Here is a 24,930-nt window from a genome sequence, read left to right as displayed (position 1 = left end):
GATGCATTAGCTCCCTCACATGGGGAGTCGTCTGCGGGGGTAATGCTGCGCATTTGGGGTGACGTACCCCTCCTGCCTGGCATCGTGGCGGTTGCACTGGCCGCTGACGCGGACCAAAGTGTAGTGGGGAGAAAAGAAAACCCAGGGGAATGGAGGGGGTGGAGGGGGAGGAGCGGGCTTAGAAGAAATTAGTGTTTTTGACCTCCCCTCACGGGGATGTCGGGTTAGCAGCTCGAATCCCCCCGCGAGGGGGGAGAGCAGAGAAGAAAGACGCAGTGGGTGCTAGCAGGTCAGAGTGCCGCGTCGCAATCAAGAGAGAGAGGGGATAGACATTTCTGCCCACAGAGGGGAGCAAAAACGAAACACCCGCCCTACCCCACGTCACCCTACCCACTAACTACCCCAACGGAAGTGAGAAAGAGAACCCTGTCTGCTCGATCCACTGGGAGAGCAGCGAAAATAGACAAAGTTTGGGCCTGGCAGGTCAGAGTGCTGCTCAGGCAATTAAGTGTGGAGAAATTAGACCATCCCCTGTCTCTAGAGGGAAGAGACCGGAACGTGTCCCGAAGGCCAAGCAATTTGAAGAATGAATGCGTGAATGTAGGATTGACATGAAATTCTTAAAGATAAACTAAAATGACCGAAAAATGGGCTGAAATGACAAATAAATAAAAAGTAAATGACTTAGAATAACTTTAATGAACTTAAGGATGAACTGAATAAACTTAAGAATGACTTGAATGCTTAAAAATAACTGGAATCCTTAAAAAACAACTTGAATGATCTGGAGAATGACTTTGAGACTGACTGGTTGTAAAATGGGTGATCATTTTACATTAAATTAATATAGAAAAATGATCCCCCATTTTATATCACAAAGTTACAAACATAAGTACAGCATGTAGTAAGAACAGATACTACACTTTAATATTGACCAAAAGTCAAAGAAAAGGGTATTTATTTGCTCCCCCACCGAGCAAATTAGGCACAAGGCCGATTTTTAATGTGAGGAGTGAAGGGTAAATGGGAACCAGCTCCCCGGGGAGTAGAGGAGCTGGATAGTGACAATTGGTATGAAGGGTTGCCCCTACATTGATCAAGGTCTTATATGTGGGATTACCCACACATATGGTCTTTGCTTGCAGCATCTGCCGGAACAGATACTACACTTTGATCTTGATATATAATTTATTTCGTTAAAATAAAAATTACAATCAAAATAATTCAATGTAAAATTAAAATAAATTAAAATTAAAATTCAAGTTTAGAAAACAAATGTAGGCACAAGGCCCTGTAAGATCTGGGAGGGGGAGTGTTGCAGGGTCTTTGTTACTAAAGTGAAAATGGAGTCTTTGGCGACTTTACTCTTGACTGGCAACATTTACCACAATATCTCATTCACTCTGTGGACTCTAAACTAACTAATGAAAACCCCAGCGTTTTTGCAAAGAAGGATATATATACAATTTCTGTGTGTGTGTGTGTGTGTGTGTGTGTGTGTGTGTGTGTGTGCAATTTTTTTTTTTTAATGTGTGTGCATGTGAAAAAAGTTCAATTCATTGGAAAATAAAAAGTTCTTGAATTTGGAAGAGAAACAGTTCGTGTTGGGGAGTGAGGAATCTAGAAAAAAATATACAAAAAATAAAATTGCCTTGTGCATTGTTAGTAAGGTCCCTCCCTGAGCTAATCTAGAAAGTTAGATCACCTACTGTTTTCCGGGGCACCGAAAACAAACGGGAAGATCCCTAGTGGGTATTGGGAAGAATTCTTATCGGGTGTAGGGAGGAAAAATAAATAATTGGCAAAAACAAAAAAGGAGAAAGATTGGGTGGGGCGTAGGCAGCGACCTTCGAGTAGGGGTTGACCAGGGGGTGGTAAAACAAAAAGATAGGGGGTAGTGGTAGGGTAGCCTCGGGAGGTTCTCTAGTGCCAAAAAAAACAATCGGGGGACAGGATCTCATTTGTATCACCAGTCAAGAGTCTCTTTACTATTTATTTGTCTAACCTAGCGGGATGTGCTCCGTAGGACCCAGTACCGCATGTGTCATGCTTATGGTGATAACACAAATTCAAACTTGGCGCCTCGTCGGATGCACAAGCTAGCGTAATTCACCCACCTCTTGTCAAAGGCCACTCGAGGCAACCTCTTCCAATCGCATCTGATCTTTACTTTAAGCAGATGTTTAAAGTAGACGATCAGATCCCGATCCGGAACAGATATCCCTTCGCGGACTCGCTTGAGGCGTGTGATCCATATGACCATCTTCGCTACTGCCAGTATCGTTAGAAAAACCATTCTTTTCTCCCTAGGTAGCGGCGGATCAATGTTCTCCACAAAATATGACTTGTCGAGTTCAAGCTAGCGCTTGGCATCGATGCGAGCCGTTACCTCGTTGACGTACCCTAGGAGGGTCTTGAGCCTGCTGCAGCGGAAAAAAGCATGTCCGGCTGTTTCCCTCATGTCCTCGTCGCAGCACAGCCAGTAGACCCGAGTTTCTTCATTGTAAAGGTTGAGTTCCACAAGGAGGGGCAGTGCGTTCCGGGCAAGTCGCCAAGTAAGGGAAAATTCCGAGTTTGTAAGGAAGTCCCGTCCTGGCGCCCAACTCCACTAGGAGCGGACCTCCTCCAACGATATCCCCGTCCGTTTCACTAGCGGTTCCTTTATGCTACGCCCCACTAGCTCCCGATAAAGTCTGTTCCTAGACTGTTCGAGGACACTGGTCCCCGGCAACGCTCTAAGTGCGGACCGGCATTCGGCGAGGGGTCGGGTGTGAGATTGGAAAACAAGTTTCCAACCGCAGTGACCCATGGAACGTCTACGTACAACGAACGGCTCAGGAAGGCCAACCTCTCTGCGTGTTTGTGACACAGGAAATTGGGCAGTCCCAAGCCTCCCTCGCTCGGATTTCGAACACAGACCTCTCTGCAAACATAATGTTTACCCTCGTTCCACAAGAGTATGTCGAGGTGCTCCTGTAAGCTGATTCGTCGTTTTGTAGGGAGGGAAAGTACAGACAGATGGTAAAGGATGAGCGGAAAGACGTATGTAGCACACGCCTCCGCCCGACCCTTCAAGTACAATTTCCTTCGAACCCAAGTCTTGACAGAGGATTCGACCTTGGTCTCTACTTCCGACCAGTTTTTCTTCAGCTGGATACCCGGTCCGAACTACACACCAAGGATCCGGACCGAGCCGTCGGTCCAACTGAAGATGCCCGGAAGCGAATTTACTCCGGTTCAGGCACCCAACCGCAGACCCATCGACTTACTGCGATTGAAGATGGCCCCCGTAACTTCTTCGTATCGAGCGAGCGCCTCAGTGACTGCTTGAATGTCCGTGGGGCAAGACACGAACACGGTAACGTCATCGGCGAACGCGGAACCCCTTGCTCGTGTGCCTCCAGGGAGAGCTATCCCGCGGGCCCAAAGGCCAAGAAAAGCTTAAAAAGCTAAGAACAGCACCTCTTAATGACATACCTTTGATTTTAACCAAAAAAGGCCAAGTACAAAAGTGTTACGGACAGACCGACACACCGACCGACAGACCGACCGACTTACCGACCGACAGACCGACGGACTGATTATAGAGTCGCTTGCACGCGACTAAAAATTCCTAGATTTAGATAAATAGCAACAGTTATTTATTCATGCGAAATTTCGCCTCTTCACAATTTTGCCAAATTCTAAATGCCTCAAATACCAGTGCACCATCACACACGCACAGCATGAAATAAGAATGATGACACATCAACAAACACATTCCATTATGCCAAATTTATTTGCAAAATCAGTTGTCCTCTCCTTCTTGTTTACATATGCAGATGTATTAATACTACTACTGCAGCGAGTTTGTATGAATTATGTCCCTTTAATTTAGCGCATGTGTAATTACAGCGTTTCTTATTCGACGAATTTTTCTGTCTTCTGTGCGTAGACAATTCCACATGATAAAACGGCTCCCAGGAATAGAATCGCAGAATCAAAGTAGAAAATCACGGATAACTGCTGTGTAGCCTCGTAGACAAATCCTGAAATGATTAACGTTAAATTAACAAAGGGCAGTAAGGATTAGGTTTTTAAATATCGAAAGGGAACCATTGTGAACTTGCTTCATAATTGATGCGTACTCTTTTATAAATTTCCAATATCTAATAAAAAAAATTTTAAAAGAATTTTATAACAAAAATAAAAATAGACAAAAATAATATAGTTATTTTGCATTAGTTCAACCTTTGTCTTAAAAATGTTGACTGTTTAGAAATGTGCCATGAAGTACCATGTTTTTAGTTTTTGGTATGACTCAATCGAGAATTGAGACCCTGTCTCTCGGACTATTACATAAGAATCAAATGGGCCTATAGTGCTTCTTACACATCTACAAATATTAACGAAATATGGATAGAAAAGTTCAAAGAAAATCAACCATGCGAAAGTTGTTTCAGAAATTACATGGTGGTAATGAAAGTAATGGATATAAAGAAGGCTGAAGGCAGCTATACCTTCTTGATAATGAGCGCTAGAAATAATTGTTGAATAAAACTTAGAACAGTGTTTACGGTGCTTTATCTAACTGTTTAAAACGGATCAAATTGGTTTAGGTGTAAAAACGATAAATTGATCCCGCATGAAAATAAATGTGTGTTTCTGAAATTATGCATGATTTTCTGAATAATATAATATTAAAATTTTGGTTCCCATGTACGAGCGGTACCCCCTATATATTTTTTTATTTTCGTCTTTTTTTCATTTTTTTTTCCAGCGGATTATTATCAAATGGACACTAATCTACCAGATTATCAAAATAAAAACTCAAAGCATCATAACTCTTGTTTCCCCATAATTTCTTTTTTTTATTTTCTATGATATAACGCCACATTAAAGCAAAAGGAATAAATAAGAAAAATGATCAAAATGTTTTCATCGTAACAACGGTTGTAAAAGGAATATTATTTTAAAAGTAAAACTACAATACCAAAGAGACGAAACAACGATACTGTTAAATACATCTTATTCGTTGCAATCTTCTTAGAAAGATTATGTATATTTTAAATGAAATTGAAACGAAAAACACTACAATAACACATTAAAGAAATGGAACAACAAGAGACCAAATATATAGTCATAAATTTCTCCATTGTAACACTCTTTCTAGCAAGAATACGTATATTTTAAGTAAAATAAAATGAAGTGAGAAAAAGACCAATACCCCAAACTTAAACAAAATCGGACTCTACATATTCAAGAGAAGAACCAGGTTGAGCCAAACAATACAGTTGAAAATGTCTCCATTGTAACGATTTTTCTAACCAGATAACGTTGTTTAACTATTAAAATGAAGTACAAAATAATAAGTCGAATACTACACTTACGCCACACTGTGGGAGAAAAACATGAACAGACAACAATACGGTGAAAAATGTCTTCATTGTAACATTATTCATAGCAAGAGTATGCTTTTTTAAGAAAACTCAACATAAAAACAAGTTAAACATTACTATGAATCACTATAAAACACTATAGAAACTAACGATATTTCCGCAATGGGAAAACTATATTTTGCGATACTTTTCTTATATATGTCAGTTAAAATAGTTTTTAACGTATTATTCTTCCAGTATAATCTACACCAGATCCGAGGAAACTTTGCATAAACCAATAAATATAATCTTTATCCGAATGATAACGCTTTATTCAATTTTCTACTGACTTTTTTACTTTGAGAATTGTAGAGAATTGAAACTTAATAAAGATCAATTTCTCAAAAATATAAAATTACTTTTTTATTTTTATAAAACATTGAAATTAATTAAAAACAAATCTAATATCATAATCTTTACGAAAGAAAAAGAAGTTAAGATATAAAAACTTTGAATAGAAAATGTAATACGGTGGTATAGGTTACAGACAGGCAACATAATTTCCTATAACTGTACTGTTGTACCTTATTTAATAAAGAGAAACTTCAGCGCTTCCCGCTAAATGAGATTATTTTCATTTTCTATTTTATTCAAAAATATATGCCGAGACTATCTTCAATCTACGAGGAAAATGTAAACAGCAAACTAGCAGTGTTAAGACGATTAATCGGAATCGGGAATCGAAAAATCTCTTGGGGGTATCGGAATCGGAAAATGTTCTGCTTATTTTCAGATGCCAAAAACGATTATTATGATTGCCTTTTTTATTTCATGTTTGAGAAAATATCTGTACATATAACATTTTAAGGTAATCGGCATGAATAACAACTTTATAGTTAAATATTTAGAGAGTTAGAAAAAAATCGGAATCGATCTTCTCTTGCCGAAGTTTCCGGGGTCTGCCAGTTTTAAAAGCACTAACTATTATAGTTAAATATTTTGAGAGTTAGAAAAAAATCGAAATCGGTAATTGTATAAGGATCGGGAAAAATATTGGAATCTCCCATCACTAAAAACTAGCAACCCATCTCTCTATTGACTGCCATATAAAATTAGACCGTAGCCACAAGGTAACTATAAAAGAAATGAGTAGGATAATATTTATGTGTACAACTCTTTTAGTCAAGCGACACATTTTCGAATTTTTATATTCACGAAGAAATTCAAACCATATCCTTGTTTTATCGTTATTTCCATGGCAGGTGCTCGTTTGAACTCCAATCTCTGCCCCCCCCTCAACAATCTTTCACGAAAAACACCCGTCTAGCTGAATCCACTGTGAAAAATTTCCCCCACTCTATATCTGTGCCTAAATCAAAACGTAGATTCCATGGACAAAGCTTCTTTCGCCTGTGGAACTCTGTTCCGTCTGCCTGCTTTCCACCCGACTACAACTTGGATGTCTTCAAGTCCAACGTTAACAAATTCCTAATGAACCGCCCCCTTAAGTAAACACTTCATCAAATCTTCACACTAACGTAATGTACTTGCAATAACCCTTATCCCTGAGTGGCTTCCGGGCCTTGATAAGTGGTGATCACTGTGTAAAAAAAAAAAAAAAAAAAACTTGCAATATTTTATGCAAACAATAATGGATAACAAACATACCTTTTAGTGTGGGATATATAATATATAGAATTCCAATTAACGTCGATAAAATGCTGTAAGCCGCCGTCATGTTATCTGTTCCAAGAATTGCTGAAATCAGTACAATGCGAAGTGATATTCCAAAATCTACAAGATGAAAGGTTAATATTTCATTATAAGTTATAAATAGTAATGAACATGGCCTCCCACAACAGCAAACCAACCTGATCGCTACCATCTGCCGAGTATTCACTTAGCCCCCTTCGGTGATTGTGAAAAAAGGATGCTCCCAGTTCCGGACCCGTATCGAGGCGGGATGAAAGTTAAAATCAGCTACATTGAATAGATGTCAGCTTTACTACATAATAAAGTTATCTGAATTGATTTTTTCAATAAAAGTTTTTTAGCATAAAACTATAGTGTTGTTTTTTAAAGGCGACAATTTTATCCTCCATATATATATATATATATATATATATATATATATATATATATATATATATATATATTATATATATATATATATATATATATATATATATATATATAATATTTGCCGCTAAATTGACATTATCGGCTATATATAATATATTATTTGCCGCTAAATTGACATTAACGGCTCTTTCAGAATATGAATTTACTTAAAAAAAATTTTTAAATTTTACTTTAAAAAATTACCTCTACTTGCAACAACGAGGTCGTACTCCTAGGCATTATAACATTTTTCGAAGGGATCGGTTTCCTTTAGCTTTAAGTGTTTGAACCCGTGAGTGAGTGTCCACGGGATCGAATATGCTATTTGAATACAAAATTAAATTTTAACTATTCTTTTGACTATAGTCAAATGTTGACGGTTTCATTATACCCATTTTTTAATACTACCCGAACTAAATGCTAATGTTTATGATGTAAAGAAACTCTGTTTTGTTATTTATAATTCAGGAGAGATACTGGTGGCATCCAACCATGCATTACTACCTTCTTATGGCAGGTGATAAATTTATTTCCACAAGACTTACGATTAGCAATAAAATTAATAAGGAACAAGTATTTTACTTTTTGTACATTAATATCAAATATTATTTTCCTTCCAATGTTTGTGCATAGACATAGTCATTTACCATCCCCCTACTAACCATTCAGAACAATAATGTATCGTCTCTATGTAATATCTAGTATTACCCTCCTTTTACTGTTTAGGTACAGAAGAAACTACTTAATTCACAAGCGATAAAAAATACGTTTTTTCTATTATTCATATTATATAATACATTCCTTCCCACGCTTGTGTACAGGCATAATTACTTTATCCCTCAATAAAAATTCCTCGCCACTATTTAAATACTTTGCTGCAAAGCTGATGTTTTGTAGTTATGAAATAATACAAACCTTTAAATATTCATTATTATTTATACACTTAATACTTACAGAAGACTACAATTTATACCCATACTAAGTAATAAACATTAATAAAAAATATATGTACAGGATTCAGAGTGGAGAACCGGAATTTTCTGCGTTCCGCTAGTTTTCTAGTAGCCAATATAATACATTTGAAATGTATCTAAATAAATTAATAGTAAATGTATTAAATTGTTAAGTATTTATTCAGAGTTTTGATGGTAATTGTTTATATTATTTTCATTATATTTTCTGGCTTAGGTAACTATTAATACTTACTCGTACCGATAGAAGCCATTACTGCGCATAAAACAAGTGTTTCAAAACTTTGACAAAATGGAATCAGTATTGAACCCAAGGACGTGATAAACAAAGCCATCATCAGAAGATAACTTGTTGGGATGTGTATAAAATCGACCAGGAATCCAATCAAAAGTAGGCTTGCCGATGATACCATTGATTGCCATAATCAAGGCGGCTTTTTCTTCACCCAATCCTACACTCACAGTGTAAAGGGGCATATACATATAGGACGAATTTCCTACTAAATAGACAAAGAAAAAAATTCATTATCAGTTGAGAAAATAAATACACAGACATGAAAAAAATAAACGGAAATCACACAAAAAAATAATTCATACATGTTTAAACCTTCTGCTTCCTTCGCCATTATGGTAGATGTACAATGTCAGAGTTTCATCACAGAAAGCAAAGAACTTCAACAGAATTAATATAGCGAATTTTTGGAATTGAAAGCCATGTTTAATTTCAGCATAGTTTCCGATGGCTAACAAATCGGTACAAGTCTTGGAGATGAAAAACTTTTCAGTGCTTAACTGATCTGTAGCAGTCTTGGAGATGAAAAAGAGTTTTCGGTGAGTAGTTGATCTGTACAAGTTTTAAACTTCAACATTTTCCAAGCAAATAGCAAAGATCTCTCTCGTGTGAACACGAAAAATTATGAGCTGGAATTCTAAAATATGTAATATTTCTTATGGAGTAATTCCGGTTTCTGATTGGTTGGTTGATTAGTTTGGTACCTATCAGAAGAAGCTTCCAATTTTCTTTGACCGTACCCTTATACAGAATGTCCAAAACTAAGGGACACAATTTTAAAACCTAATATTTGTTATAAATAACAAGTGTGAGAAGCTGAAATTTTGACAACCGATAGTCGGTCGTTATTATCCATAATAACATACTAAAATTTGAATCATTTGCAAAGGATAGAAAAAGAATTATAACAATTATTTTTTTTTTTTTTCAAAATAGGAATATCCAAAAGTAAGGTACAAAATTGAGAAAAACAATGTAAACAGTATGGTATATTCAAATTTTTTGATTTCCTCTAAAGAATAAGTCTTATTTAGGCATTCGCCGGCACCATGGCGAAACACCAAAAACTTTATTACTCTGTAAAACAAGGTATTGTGAAGGAAAAGTACACCATTAGAGAGATTTCAGAGAAAGTGAAACGTTCCAAGAGTGTTGTAGGCGGAGTTGTTAAATCCTACAAGGATACTGGCAAAATAGTGCTTTTAAAATCGGCAGAGACGATCGAATAATGTAGCGTACGTCATTAAAGGGCCATTTTAAGTCTTGCACAGATATTAAAAGGGTTATGAATCGTACTTCAGTTGTTAATGTATCAAGACAGACTGTTACTAGACGACTGCAAGAAATAGGGCTGTTTAATCGAACACCATGGAAACAAACCACTTGTTGGTTCGAAGAATAAGAAAAAGAGATTGAAGTTTTCAAACAGTTATGTAATGTAGACATATGAAAATTGGGCAAAAGTATTTTTAAGTGGTGAAAGATTAAGTGCAAAATGTTCTAAGAAAGCTGTCAAGTTTGGGGGCGGAATCGTCATGGTATTTAGAATGTTTTCTAGCCAAGGAACAACTCCTTTTGTCCGGTTACAAACTCGTGTAAACGCGAAGATCTATAAAAACATTGTTCAAGATCATGTTGTGCCACTGATACAGAATTCAGGTTTCGATAGGGCTACCTTTATGCAAGATAATGCCCCATGTCACAAGACAAAGGTGATAATGGGTTACCTTAGCGAGCAAGATTTCGAAATTATCGATTGGCCACCGCAAAGTCCAGACTTAAATCCAATAGAAAATCTTTGGAAGACCTTAGGAGTGAAAGTTATGGAAAGAATCCCCACTAACATGGTGGATTTGTGGGTGAAGCTTCAAGAAGAATGGTTTAAAACTAGTATCGAGGATTGTCAAGAACTGATTCATTCTTGTAGTCAAAAATGTGCAGCTGTCATTAAGAGCAAGGGCTCATTTATTAAATATTGATTCTACATGTATTTTTATTGTTTTTTGGCTGTTTACGTTGTTTTTCTCAATTTTGTCCCTTACTTTTGGACGTTCCTATTTTGAAAATAATTAAATGTCATAATTCTTTTTCTATCTTTCGCAAATGATTCAAATTTTAGTATGTTATTATGGATGAAAACGACTGCCAGTTGTCAAAATTTCAGCTTTTCAGTTGTTATTTCTAACAAAAAAATTGTGCCCCTTAGTTTTGGACGCTACTGTATATCAAACATATTGCATCACACATATAATCGCTTTTATGCAGATAAGTAAAATATCAATATTTCACTAAATATATGTCTAAAAAAAATAACAATTGTATAATCAAATGAGGTTAGTTATTTCTCCAAATTTTATACAAAATCATCCGATATTCACAAAGTTATGACATTTTATTTTTTATCAAGGAATTTCCACTGTCCATCACTTTATTGCATGTCTCATAAAACATTGTATTAGGGCAAAAATACAAAGTCTAATTATGAAAACTTTACTTTTTATTATATTTTTCTGTTAAAGAATAATAAACAAAAGCACATCCTAGGTGCTAAGCCTCAAATAAAACAATTATTTATCGACATATCCACGATTTTTTTAATAACTTTTTTCTTTTTTTTGGGGGGGGGAATAACTTTAAACAATCTTTTGTCCACCGAAGAAGTCAATTGTTTGATCTGGAAAGGAGTTATGGTTCTGGCGACATCAACCACTTTTTTTTCGCGGGACATCTTTTGAAGTAAACTGCTCTCCTCCCTTATAAACACCTCTTTTCGATATTGACCAGAGATGTTCAATGGGGTTAAAATCCGGAGAACACGGTGGCCAGTTCATAAGAGTTTCTCCAAAGAAGCCCATAGATTCAAGGAAGGCTGCAGTCGCCCTATCAGAACGGTATGGTGCATTGTCATGCATAAAAATCATCTTAAAGCCACGAGACAGTGGTAGGTCATCTAGCCATGGTGACAAATGCTTATCCAAAAAGGCCGTGTGCGCACTGCTGCTAAGTTTTACACCCTCTTGAACTCGGAATGGTCCAACCAACTTATCCCAAATAATTCCCGCCCAAAACATGGTGCCTCCACCTCTTTGTTGGCGATGAACTCTATAAAGGGTTGGAATTCCGTGTGAGTTCCAAAATTTGTCCCATCAATCCGGACCGTCAAGAGTAGCACGGGTTTCATCTGTAAATAGGGTATGTTGGAAATCCATTTACATTTAATTCTGTGCTCAACCCATTCGTTTTTCCCTATTTTGTTTGCTCAATAGGGGCATCTTGTGCCTTGCAATCTCATTCAACACATTACATTGGGCCTGCCTGAATCTTGGAGCGATTCCACCTCTTGCAAAAATGGAAGCACTGGTGCTGTTTGGGTTTCGGTTGACTTCCCTACGAATTTTCCGAATATCACGATGTGAAATGTTTCTCCCGGTGCCTTATCCTTTCTGAATTTGGTGTTGAGGTTGTTCACGAATGAAGCTAAAGTTCTTGGATCCCTTTCCAAATTCATAGCTAAATCTTTGATGAGCAATCTTTCTGCGAGTCCAGCAACAATCCTTTCCTTTTCGATAACCGCTAATCTCCCCTTTTGGGGGGTATTAAAAGACCTGCAATAAAGCGACGGGCAGAATAAAATTACTTGATAATTAATAAAATGTTATAACTTCGTGAATATCGCATGGATTTGAATAAAATTTTGGGAAATAACTAACCTTGAAACAGTCATTTGATGATACGATTTTCATTTTTCTATGACGTATATTTAGTGAAATATTGAAAGCAATTGACGCAGTTTATAAGAAACGGTGAATGAAGAAAACATTCCTTCATATTTTGCCTCTATACATCAAATCTTTTTATCTGAATCTCGCAATTCAGCGTTTAACAATGACAAACGAAGGACGACCCTCCCTTATAGTTTGAACTGTAACTACTACTCTCATTCATTCATTGCGATCTTTCAATATGTTGTATTGTTTGACTTTAATACATGATGTTTTAAAATCGTCAACGTGATCATGCTGTTCTCGTCAGATCACCGAATTATAGCAAAAATGAGGCTGGCTAGTACCAGATGGGTCACCATTTAGGAATACTGGGTATTTTGTATGTGCTCTCCGCTTATCTCGGCATTGTTTCCAGTCGTCCTGAATTTATATATACTTGCAACTGGAATTTAAAACAGTGCCGACTTAGGGTAGGTATGATTGGAAATTGCGTAGCTCCTGCCACCAATATTTTATACGCGGATACCCTTCAGTGGGTATCCATATTCTACCAAGACTAAACGGAGCCGTTTTTGTTTTTAAACGTTGAAAAGAAAACTCTGAAATAATTTCACCAACGTCAAATCCAAGTCTGGTTGCTGTAATGAAACTTGTTGCCCGCTTGACCATTGATATTATCCTTCTTGCATATTGAGGGACAATACTAAGAACTCAGCGGTCATTTTCTCTAGACCGCTGTGTCTACATATTACCACCTTAACGTTAACATTACACAGAATTGTGGTTCACAATTAGCATATCATGTTTAAAACATAAATAACGAAACAACACTTCTACTAAATAAAACGACATAAATTATTAATGAAATATGTATACTAGTTAGTTAACGATCATTAATTAATACTAATTGCTGGTTAAAAACGGTTAAGTAATTACTTACCGGAATGTGTGGTGTAAATTGCTAACAATAGATAAAAGTATTTATTTTTAAACATTGTTGCATTGCAATAACTAGATTTTCGGTTGTCAAACTCACTCGGCACTATCTCTGAAGTAATTGATTTTCTCACTCGCAACGTCTTAGGCAACGGCTTTATATCTTCACTGATGCGTTGCTGGGAGTCGTCCTAAAAATAATATATTTTTTAATTCTTAAAAACAGAGAGAAAAATATTGAAATTAGGAAATAAATTTTTTTTTCTTCTTTACCTGCATTTGAAGCGTTGTGTTAATTGAAAAATGAAAATAATTACGTATATAAATGGATACGTTTTGAAAGCTAAAAATAACGCATTTTAATATAAGCAAATTTATTTGCTTATATCATGTATATTTTGGTGCTACACATTACCAAGACCATCGGACTAATACCAACACTGTTGCACACAGACTCTTCATTGATAAGGATGCATGGCATCGAAATATATCTGATATAGGCAAATAAATAAAAGATATTATATATACAAAAATGCGCTGTTTTTAGCTTTCAAAACGTATCCATTTATATACGTGATTATTTTCAGAAAGAAAAATGTTAAGTGAAACAGAAATATGGTTGTGTTATATTTTTATTATTATTATTAGTAGTAGTAGTAGTAGTAGTAGTAGTAGTAATCTTAGTAGTAATGATAAGTGTATGTTCTTTTGTTTCCATTTTAAGAAGGATAAGAGAGATGAGAGTCTTAGGAGAGTTCATGTGTGTGATCATGTTGTGAAATATGGAGATGGAGACATTAACAAGTGTATATAAAGAGAGAGAGAGTGAGTTTATAAATGAGAGAGATTGCATATAAATACATTTTGAGAAGGTGTTTTCCTATCTAGATAGACAGACCGATAGTTTGGCATTTATGCCGATGGATTGACAGGTTGGCATTTATGCTTTGACAGTTCGTATGAACGGGAGTGTTTGTATAACATAAATAGACACATTTACTTTCTAACACATATATTTTTTAGATGATGAATTTCAAATAGTTTGTACACATAAATAGACAATACCTTTTTCATGTAATGATGGACACAGGAGACGGCAGTTATAAAAACATGATGAACATTTATTCTTCCACTGACCGGCTGGTGGCTTTGCGTTCAGGAATTCAAAGCTTCACATATTAAGTTTCAAAAGTGACCGTCTCGCTTCTAGACGTTCGAATCCCAACTCCAGACTATCGTCTGTCCCGACTCTCTTCATCCCTTCTTCTGACTCCTCTCTACTAGCTAACTAACTAACTAACTAACTTTCACTTCCTAAATTGAGAAATCCATGCATGTCCGGCCAACGTGACCACAATTCACGTGCCATCAACATGCGCGACCTGCACGTTTCCGAACATTCTGATTTCCCAATAACCTAGTTTTCCTTTGTTGTTTTCACACAGGAATTCAACCTACATATCTAATTCATTTAACCCATATTTTATTATCCACATTCTTTTAACAATGAATAGTTTATTTATTATTTATTTCATCAGAATACAATTTACTGGACATTCCATTTAAACCTATTGTTCTTTAAAACTTATTTCCAGGGTTCGATTCCTGCTTTCTCTCATTTCATTTTCATTTTAAGTAAATCTCTCTATTTTTATACTTACATGAAAAGGGGACAACCCTTATTATGTAACAGTTGAAAGTAGTGTCATAATTAGTGTATGACCTTTATACAGAGCCGAATTGATCATGATACATTTTTTTCTCTTTTGTTTTAATCTTCTGTTGCCCGCATACTAAGTAATGTATTAATAAAACGACAATCTTTCATGCAATTCGGCCATCTTACTAACAGTAAAATCTTTGATAGTATAAAGGTTAAGCAAAACATGATTATAACTAGCGGAGGAGCGGCCGGCTTTGCCCGTTCGTAAAATACGTTTAAATATGATATTTTAATTTGTCCAGTACATATTATTTTATAGCCGTGGTTTCAAAAGTAAAAACAAAAGTATTTGTGTACCATCAGCAGGAATCGAAACCGAAAGCAAAACTGTAGCATTCAAAGCTGGTGACGTTACCACTGTACCAACGTGACACGTATATGAACTGATTAAAAATAAACTAAGATGAATGAACAAAATGTATAACGATTTTTTTCATTTTGACCTTTTTTACCCCTCAAAAATTATTTTAACCGGCTAAAGACTCGTAAAAGAACATCCCATACAAAAACCCAATCATTTGAGGCCCCTAACTCTGCTCTGTGACTTTTAATCTCGGAAGAGACAGTCTTGGAGACAGATAGACAGACCGACAGACAGACATAGGGAGTTTTATAAATTAGATTAGAAGTAGTTTCCTTACTAGTGTAACATTTGTACAGAATTTAGTTAGTCGTAATAAAGAGCTGCCTCCACCTCTTATGCTGACAAACTAAGTAATATAATACTAAAACGGAACATCTTTTATTCAATTTGGCTTACTTTGTAACAGAAAACACTTTGATATTTAATTCATAAATTTTCTTTTTATCCGTTGCTTAATTATAAAACAAAATAGATGAAACACTTCTAAACATTCAAAAGAAGTTCACGGCCCCCCCCATGATATCTGGCTTCATTAAGCTGATGGCAAGCAGTTTTTTATCAGAATTATATTAATCAGATATTCATTTGACTCAGTAATTATTTTGGTGGTAGTAGTTCAATAATATTTCCCACAATGCATTATTACATATTAAACGAGTAAATCATTGAGTATATAACTTAATTTGTGGAGAATTACATTAATATAATAGCTAAAAAGGTTAGAAAAGATCAATTCACTGAAACTGAAAATTACCTATCCCAGGCATGTCAGGCTCAAAGTCTCGTTAGGCTCATAGGAGTCGATTTTGTTGGTTGGTTGTTTTGTTTTACGGCATATCAACCTTTTCAGGTTATTTAATGCCAAACTAGTTATTTTGAGGAACGATTTTTAATGGAGTATATTTTTTTTTAAGTTGGATTCTATTTAATCCATAGTTGGGACCCTAACAGGTACTACCACTCCGGGTCAGAGTGCACCTGGGAGCAATGGCAATTAAAGGGTGGCTCCACACACCCCAAAGCCCGCAAGGTCGGGCCTCACCATCGGATATAGTTTTAGGTCATATCCAGGACCAGGAGTCGATTTGTATTGTCATTAGGACTGCAAAACTTGAACACGACCAGCTCAGATCGAAATAGAAATTAATATTTTTACCAGCGACTTTTAAACCCCAAGTTAAACCTACCAGCAAAAACCAATTGTGTGTTTATTTTAAAAAAATAAAACTAACAAAGATGACATTTTTAATGAAAACGTTTAAATTTTTTAAACAACGGCTATATAAAAAATGAAAATTTAACGAATTTTATCACTAAATCTAAAAGTTAAGTTTGGACTTCAAAAATCTAAATAAATTCAAAGATACTTATGTGACAAATATTCATGACCAATAATTGGCCGCATCCTTAATTTATAAAAAGAAAAACTGTAATTAAATTCATCTTTTCGATCCTGAAACATCACAGTTAACAACTGCATTGTGGCTAGCTGCGTGTGCAGTTGCTCCATCTAGTTGCTGGCATATTTACGTGCGTTTGAAATCATGCACATGCGTTGATGTATAACAATATAGGCTGGAAAGATATAACTAATTCGTGACTTCAATTTCTCTATCTCCATTTTCTATCTACCTTTCTCTTTCATCAACCCGTTGTCTTCCCCTTTACATTATTAAGATCACGTCAAATAAATTGCTCGCTTTCTCCATCACATTTATGTTAAGTTAGTGTGTTAAAAGTATGGGAGGCTTTAATTACAAAATGTTGCTGATCTTAGAAGATCAGGTGAAAGTATATGCAAAAAGAGCGAATATCGACTGCATATAAACTTACGCATTTTTCATCTTTTGTTTCCTGGTTTTCACCTTCTGCTTCAAAGCCAATGTTTGCATTTCCTTCCATTTCATCGGCAGAACGTCGTTCATTCTCTAAAAAGACAACGAATAATTGTATAGAAATTCTACATCATTAGTGGAATAAGATTAAAGTACCTCTTTTTAAATATTTATACCTCAACCACCCCCAAAAAATATTGGCTTCATGCGGAATTATTGTCTTGTTGGTTCCGGGCATTGATTATTACTATGATTTTTTAGAAGTCGAGATGTTTTGTCAGCTAAAGAATCTACTAGGAATGTTAACTTGATAGAATGGAATTTAGAAACAGGTTAAGAATTTTAGTTTGGATAAATAACTTGGAAATGGAATTTTTAGTTAAGCAGAGGAGTTAGAAATGTTAGCGGACAAAGAAATAACAATTAGATTACGTGACAAAACATCTGATGATGATCATTTAGGCTACGTGTGTTTATGACGTAATTAGAAGGAAGATATTTTTATATACAGTTTAGTCAGTTGGGAGTCAGAGTTGAAATGAGACAGTCGAGTTGACCAGCCGAGTTCTGGGGGCTTTGACCTCTATACTCCGGTAAAGCTGTCCGGCGTATGATATTGTCAAAAATGTCAGATAAAACAAGTGTACAACTTTACAAATGGGGAAACATTCTGGGAATAAAAGTTGCTAAAAATACAACCTGAGATATTTTCATTGCAGTTTTTTCGCATCCATAATACAAGACCCAAAGATTGGCAAGGTATGTTTTCCCTATTGACCAGATGGAAAACATCACAGAACTGTGTTTTGTCCCTTCATATTGTCCGTGTTTGTTATATGTCATGTTAAACACGTGTTATCAATTCGACTCGAGAAAAATAGAAAAACTAGACGATCACAAAAATACCAAACTCTCACATATATGAACACTTATATACACGAACTGTAGATGAACGAAACGAACATTAATAGACGTTATACCCGTTAAGACACATATAAATATATACCCGCTATAGAACCCCACTATATAATGGAGTACAATGTGGTTATACACTTGTTATATAAAAAACGGAAACAGCACTAACTCTGTGCGTGTTTAACTCGCTTTCTCCAAAGGAGGAAGTTCCATGGGAGTATGAAATTCACAAGCAGTTCCCAATCGCATATACATCCTCGTTAGGAGAGATGACGACGTTAGGTTTTTGCAACTCTTGCAGGGAGGTGTCGACGCCCTCCTACGTACAGTGCCTGGAATTCCCAAATTGGTCACCCATATGGTACTGACCAAGCTCAACGTTGCTTAACTTCAGTGTCAACGTAATTATGCCGCACTTACTCGTTATATAGACGACAATATAACAGAATAACACTGTTCTAGCGATGTACCCTATTCAATCATTACGTGAAATCAATCGACTCTTTGAATAGAATTGTGAGAAGAGAAGCGAAGTGAGGAAGCAGCCTCTGTCAACCGATTACTTCTGTACTCTCTCTGCTCATCATATTTTTTTCTTGAAACGTATTTGCACAGTCGATTTTTCGTCAGCCAGGAAAAAAATCTCACACACGTTTTTTTTGTATAAAAAATATGAACACTTTTACTTGCTGTTTCTTTTTTAATGCATCATAATGTGTGCGCCTAGCCAGAGACGGACAGAGAGCGAATTGGAAAGTGGGTGGATAGAGCCACGTTTGTGCGAATTTTATTTTTCAGCTGACTGTAACTTCTGTTTTCTTTTTCCTTTTCTCTGGGCTATATATGTGATCTGCTTTTTTTTTGCAACTGTCTCACCTTCGACAAGTGCGTGCGTCAAGCAATGAACTTTTCACCCTGACGATCTCTATTTGACAACTTGACCTCATTCTTCAGTGCGTTTTCTACCAGCTGTTATGCGTGCGTTTGAGTGTGGGCACCTCCACATGCGGCATTCTGTCTCTTTAAGGCCACGGTATTTATAAACTGCAATTTCAATTTGAACATTTCTTGAAAAAGGGATTAAACAAATATGAATAGTAATTCTAAGTGAGTGTGGCTTTAATGATCAGTGAAATCTCAGTAACGTTCCTCTTTCTTCGCCATCTTTTTTCCATTAATTTATTGTTAGTTCTAGAATGGTTTTAAACTAAATATCACAAATCCTAACTAGTATGCATTAAAACGTCTACTGTCTAATTTCATGAAAATCTTTCTAGTGTATTACATAGTATTTCTAGATGGAATCTCATTAATGTACATGTTTTTAATAACGATAGATTTTTAGATTAATATGGGTTACACCATTAGTTGAATCGCATGAATATTTATTATTTATCTCCCTTTCAATGAATTCAGTATCGTTTTGGGGATTGTTTCGAAAACAATTCTGTATAAATGTCTATCACTATCTCTATGTCTATCTCAACTATTATATAACAGTCACTTAGTGTATGTATGTGTCTGTGTGTGTGAGTTCCTTCCTCATAGGTTCCGAAACGGTTGAGCCTATCTTTTGCAAATTTCATAAAAAGTAATTTACATGTCTGGCAGGTTTCTTAGATATGTTGTGTACAGAAATTCATCCGAAAATCCGATCTTAAAAATAGTATTTCTTCTTTTATAGATATAAAATAATTTTTACACCGGAGTATTTTACGTTACATCGGTGTAATTTTGGCCGGTGTAACGTAAAATATTCTACTGGAAAATTCTTAATTTTATCTGTAAGAGAAGAAAGACTATTTTTAAAATCGTCAAGCCTAAATATCAGCTGATGTGATATTGTAAACAAACACAGACGGAATTTGATGAACGACATTAGTAGTATTACTTATTATTTTTATTTATTTATTTTTGCGAATTAGTCTACCGGGCAAATTATTCCTCGTAATATACAGGATGGCCCATTTAAAAGTAACCTGATATATCTACTCTTTCTCTAATCAATCTTTTTTTTTCAGATTTAGCGGACCGCTTTAAAATAGCCCGATCTCTCTAATATTTCTCTTAACGATGTTGGGGACAGGACGGTCTGCCGTGTTTTAGACGACCCCGTCCCCATGTGTATAATGGTGAAATGGGTGTATTTAATGGTAGAGAAATTGAAAAGGCGAAAGGTCGCATAATGAAGACGAAAATATACCGTTATATATCAACGAAACAAATGCAATTTATTTGCATAAATATACAGGAAAGAGGATAGAAAGAATAAGAGTTCATTGAGAGATAAGTAACATTACTTGCGAGAGGTTGGCGGTAGCCAGGAGCATTGTGGTGGCCCATTGCCACCGGACCGGTGTTTGTCACATCTTGACTGCTTGAAAGTCCAGCTCAAAAGAGAGTGAATTAAGAGAAACAGGAAGTGACGTAGCTAGGTCGCTCTTCTGAGTTAAAGGGCGATGATCGAATTAGGCTGAGAGTGTTCAACTCCCACAACGATTAACTAACACCAAAAGACAAAATGCAATTATTTCTCCAAAAAGATGGCGTTGCATGCCACACGTCTCTCAGATCACAGACACGAGTTCATGACATGTTTACGGAATAGAGAACAATAAGCAAAGAGTTATGGCTGACACGTTCCCGGGGTTTGTAATCATGTAATTTTTATCTTTGGGGGACTTTAAAACAAGTTTATGCAAATAATTCTAAAACTCTAGACCAACTAAAGAAGAACATTAGCACCGCTATCAGGAGAATCACTAAAGATCTACAGGCAGTATCCGCAAACGTTGTTAAACGTGCCAAGAAATGCATAGATGCAAACGGGTAAATTAATACATATGCAATTTGCATAAATTTAAATATTGCATATTGTACGACCGGGCAACACCGGGCAGCCTGCTACTACCTAATATGTTAGCTTGCGTTAAAACCTCTATTATCTATGTTTCAAATTTTATAACATCTATTCAGTATATTTCATTCATACATATATCAGACTGATTCATAGACGGACATCTTTAATATATAAGGTGTTTGGAATGTCGATAGCACAAATCCGAGATTATGTTCTATATGTACAAGGAGTCACTTTATATGGAGTCGCTTTTATAATAACATTTCATTGCTTGTCTAATTTTCTTTCTGTTATATTCGATTAGCTGAAATAGCCTCAGCATTTACACTTATATCTCCATAATCGTTGCACTTTACATTCAGTTTTTTTATAATTTTAATTTTTTTATTATTATTATTATTTATTTATACTCAACGATTAACTCCTGATTAGTTTATTGGCGAAAGGGAGCCTTAGGTTTTCTCTGTTTATTATCTTTAAAGCCACACACACACACACACATACATACACACACACATATATATATATTTATATATGTGTGTGTGTGTGTATGTATGTATGTATGTATGTATGTATGTATGTATATATATATATATTACATTACACCTACTTGTGCCAAGCTCCAGGTATGCTATAGAACCCCACTATATAACAGAGTACGATGTGGTTATATATATGTTATATATACTGAAAGTTTCGGGCCTGATCAGCGTATTACTTCGGTGAGTGGCTCAACCGAACGCTATTAGCATTCGACCCATACCTTGAGTGAAAACTAATATTCGTGCATACTATTTTGTAAAGAAACGTGATACAGTTATTTAACTATGGACCATTTAAGTCGGAGGCGATCGAGTTAAATGTGAAAGGGGGGGTCATGACATGACGACGCGACGAATTGTTTTTTTCCTATAATTTCTTCACCTCCTTTTACACTTATCTACTTCGAAAAAAAATCTACCTATGATTACCGAGTAATAAAATGCACACATAAATTTTATGCGTGATGTTAATGATTTTTAGGTAAATTAAGTAATATATATATATATATATATATATATATATATATATATATATATATATATATATATATATATATAGTAATTTATAAAATATATATGGCGATTAAGCTACACTGAATATTCGGCGTTTCATCCACTCTAGGATTCCTCAGGCTTATGCGCGAATTCTGTGGTTGTTTATCGTTTTTATATGGTCATCTTCTATTGAGGATTTAGTTAGCCAATCAGCTTTCTAGTATCCACCGCGCCCTTTCCTATCAGCCAATGGGCATGCATTTTATCGAACAAAGGATCTGTTTTAAACTAGGTTAGTGGTTTAAGGCAAACATTTTTGTTAGTTTATATATAAATATGCATATGTGTACATACATATATGCACATATATATACATATATATACATGCATATATGTGTGATCGTTTATGTATATTCATGTTTATTTAATTTATTTATTTTTTATTTTCTATTGTTTTTGTTAGTTTTAAAACTACTTTATATCGCTATCCTAGAGTAAATTTTATTTTGTGAACACAGTTATTTGCTATTTCTCTTCTACAGTTTAATAGATTTTGGGGTTCTTTAAAGTACAGGATAGCAAATTTTTCATGAAGGCATAATCTACATAGGTCGTCTAAATGCCTACACGTGGTAGCTTGTCTTATTATTTTCCATTTGACTACCGGCGAATGTCCGCTTTCTTTGAGTTCTCAGTATTTATTCGCTAGTGTTGTTTTTATAGTGTTTTTATTGTTGAATGTAATTTTGTGGTCGTAGTATCGGGTTTTAAAATCTAAGGAAGTCATGCCTACGTAATATTTCTTGTTATTCGGGTTTTCTTTCGCAAATATTGTTGCCTGATAAACTACGCTTTTTGTTAGACATTTATTTTGAACTGGGCAAAGTGTGCGGTGTCTACAGTTGCATTTATCTTGTTCGTTATTAGTATCTTTATTTATAATATATAAGTGATATATATATGTATATATATATCAGAAGGAACGTGTAAATTGTAAATTATCGTTTACTATTTAATTGAACAAACATATTTATGTATATACATACGTAAATTCTAACTTCTTGATTTCAAATTATATGATAATTAAGAAAAAAGATATATACATATGTAGATTGTAAATAATCGTTTGAAAATTTATACGGTCGTTAAAAAGTATATACATATACATATATATGTGTGTGTGTGTGTGTGTGTCATATTTATCGAATGGCATGTTTAATATTAGTATGAAAGACAAAATGAGAGAAAAAACATTTGCATGTAGTGTTGTGTGATTCACTGATTAAGACTATATATATATATATATATATATATATATATATATATATTCGTATTCCTGTCTGTTTGTTTTTTTTTTGTTTGTTTGTTCACAATTTGGTTAATATATACAAAATGTTCCTTACTTTACTCTTTCATTTGTTTCTATATATAGTATGATTCTTGCAAACTATACAATTAAGAGATCATCTCATTTGCATATTACATTATGAAAAATCGATTTTATTAAATAGCGGTATCTTAGTGAATGTTTCTAGTGAGATAATTGTTTTATCTGTTCAATTTAAAATTGTTATTTAATAAATTTTCAACAATAATTATATTGATAACATATTTAATTGAATTTATTTGGAATTATTATTCCAACATCGATTTCTTAAGAACTTTTTTAGGGTTATTTGCCCCTAGAAACTTCGGCACATGAATATTTTTTGGGGTTTGTTTGTTTGTTTTAATAGACTATTCAGCAAATAAAATATTTTGTTAATCTCAATAAATTTCTAGCTTGAAAAAATAATTCCGTGTAGACAAAAAATGTTTGGCTTTTATTGTTTTTTTAAGCATTCAAATAAAAAAACACGAAAAAACTGAAAAGATTTCATTTTTTTGTTTTTATTATTCTTTAAACAGCTATACAAAAATCGGTAAATTTTTACGATGCGATCCAGCGTCGTTTAACACCTAAAAAAATAAAGGTCTACTGCGCCCTCTCTAAATTCCACAATTTACACTTTTTTCTCTTTTTATGTTAATCTTATCGATTACAAACTTAACTTTCTAATTAAAAAAAAATGGTAAATTTTTACGATGTGACCCAGCGTCGTTTAACCCCTAAAAATGATCTACTTTTGGGGGGCCTAATACGTTTTAATAGCCTTTATAAATATTATGAAAGAAATTTTGAAAAAAAAATTAACATTTTAGAGTAGGGGACCACTTTTCTATATATATTTAACGTAAAATGAGCACCCACTTTTTGGCCACTGAAACAGGTGTGCGAATGAAGATTATGTCTACTGGTGGTTCATTTTAAGACTGCCAATGGTTGTGTGTGAGGAGGTCTTGAGCACTGTGTGCTGTGACCAGTGTCAGTCAGGAGTGTCTGTGGTCATCGGCAACCTTAGTCATTGGCGTCCGTTATTTGTAGCGGCCATCATCGACTCTAATAAATAGTGAGAACTGGCATCTGCGGCCAAAATAAAATCATACAACTGACTCTGTCGGGCAGTGGAAGGAAAGTAGGAGAGTGAAAGGCCAGTCGAACCGGGTTTTCTTCAAAACCTCATTAATCTTTATTTTTATTGCTATGCACAAACAAAGCATTCTATTCAATCTGAAGTGGCAGTGTTGGTTTAGTTTGCATTTTCCGACAACATTTGAAAACCAATGACGGCATGAATGCCGTGTATCTTAAGTTACCGTAACTGTAAAATCCTCTACACGCATCTAAGTTTTTTTCCTTAATATTTCTGTAGTTGTCATTATTGAAATTCGTTGTATCTTCTCTGCTATCCCT

At 35.1% G+C, this 24,930-nt stretch overlaps 1 protein-coding gene across 1 annotated transcript in view; it reads right to left on the bottom strand.

The window, feature by feature from the left end:
* Nucleotides 1–3,776: 3,776 nt before the first annotated feature.
* LOC145278338 (monocarboxylate transporter 12-like) overlaps nucleotides 3,777–24,930 on the bottom strand; it is a 66,068-nt gene continuing 44,914 nt past the window's right edge. Inside the window, exons 5-9 of the mRNA XM_080130631.1 lie at nucleotides 17,323–17,417; nucleotides 13,407–13,593; nucleotides 8,685–8,949; nucleotides 7,026–7,151; nucleotides 3,777–4,028 (exon numbers count right to left, since the gene is read on the bottom strand). Of these exons, the coding sequence (XP_079986757.1) occupies nucleotides 8,726–8,949; nucleotides 13,407–13,593; nucleotides 17,323–17,417 (506 nt within the window). The 3' untranslated portion in view covers nucleotides 3,777–4,028; nucleotides 7,026–7,151; nucleotides 8,685–8,725. The remainder of the gene's footprint in view (nucleotides 4,029–7,025; nucleotides 7,152–8,684; nucleotides 8,950–13,406; nucleotides 13,594–17,322; nucleotides 17,418–24,930) is intronic.

The sequence above is a fragment of the Euprymna scolopes genome, chromosome 6 (assembly GCF_053919585.1).
Source record: "Euprymna scolopes isolate OS-2025 chromosome 6, ASM5391958v1, whole genome shotgun sequence".
Classification (NCBI taxonomy): domain Eukaryota; kingdom Metazoa; phylum Mollusca; class Cephalopoda; order Sepiida; family Sepiolidae; genus Euprymna; species Euprymna scolopes.
The sequence above is the reverse complement of the archived record's forward strand: the minus strand, read 5'-3'. Positions and strand labels throughout refer to the sequence as shown.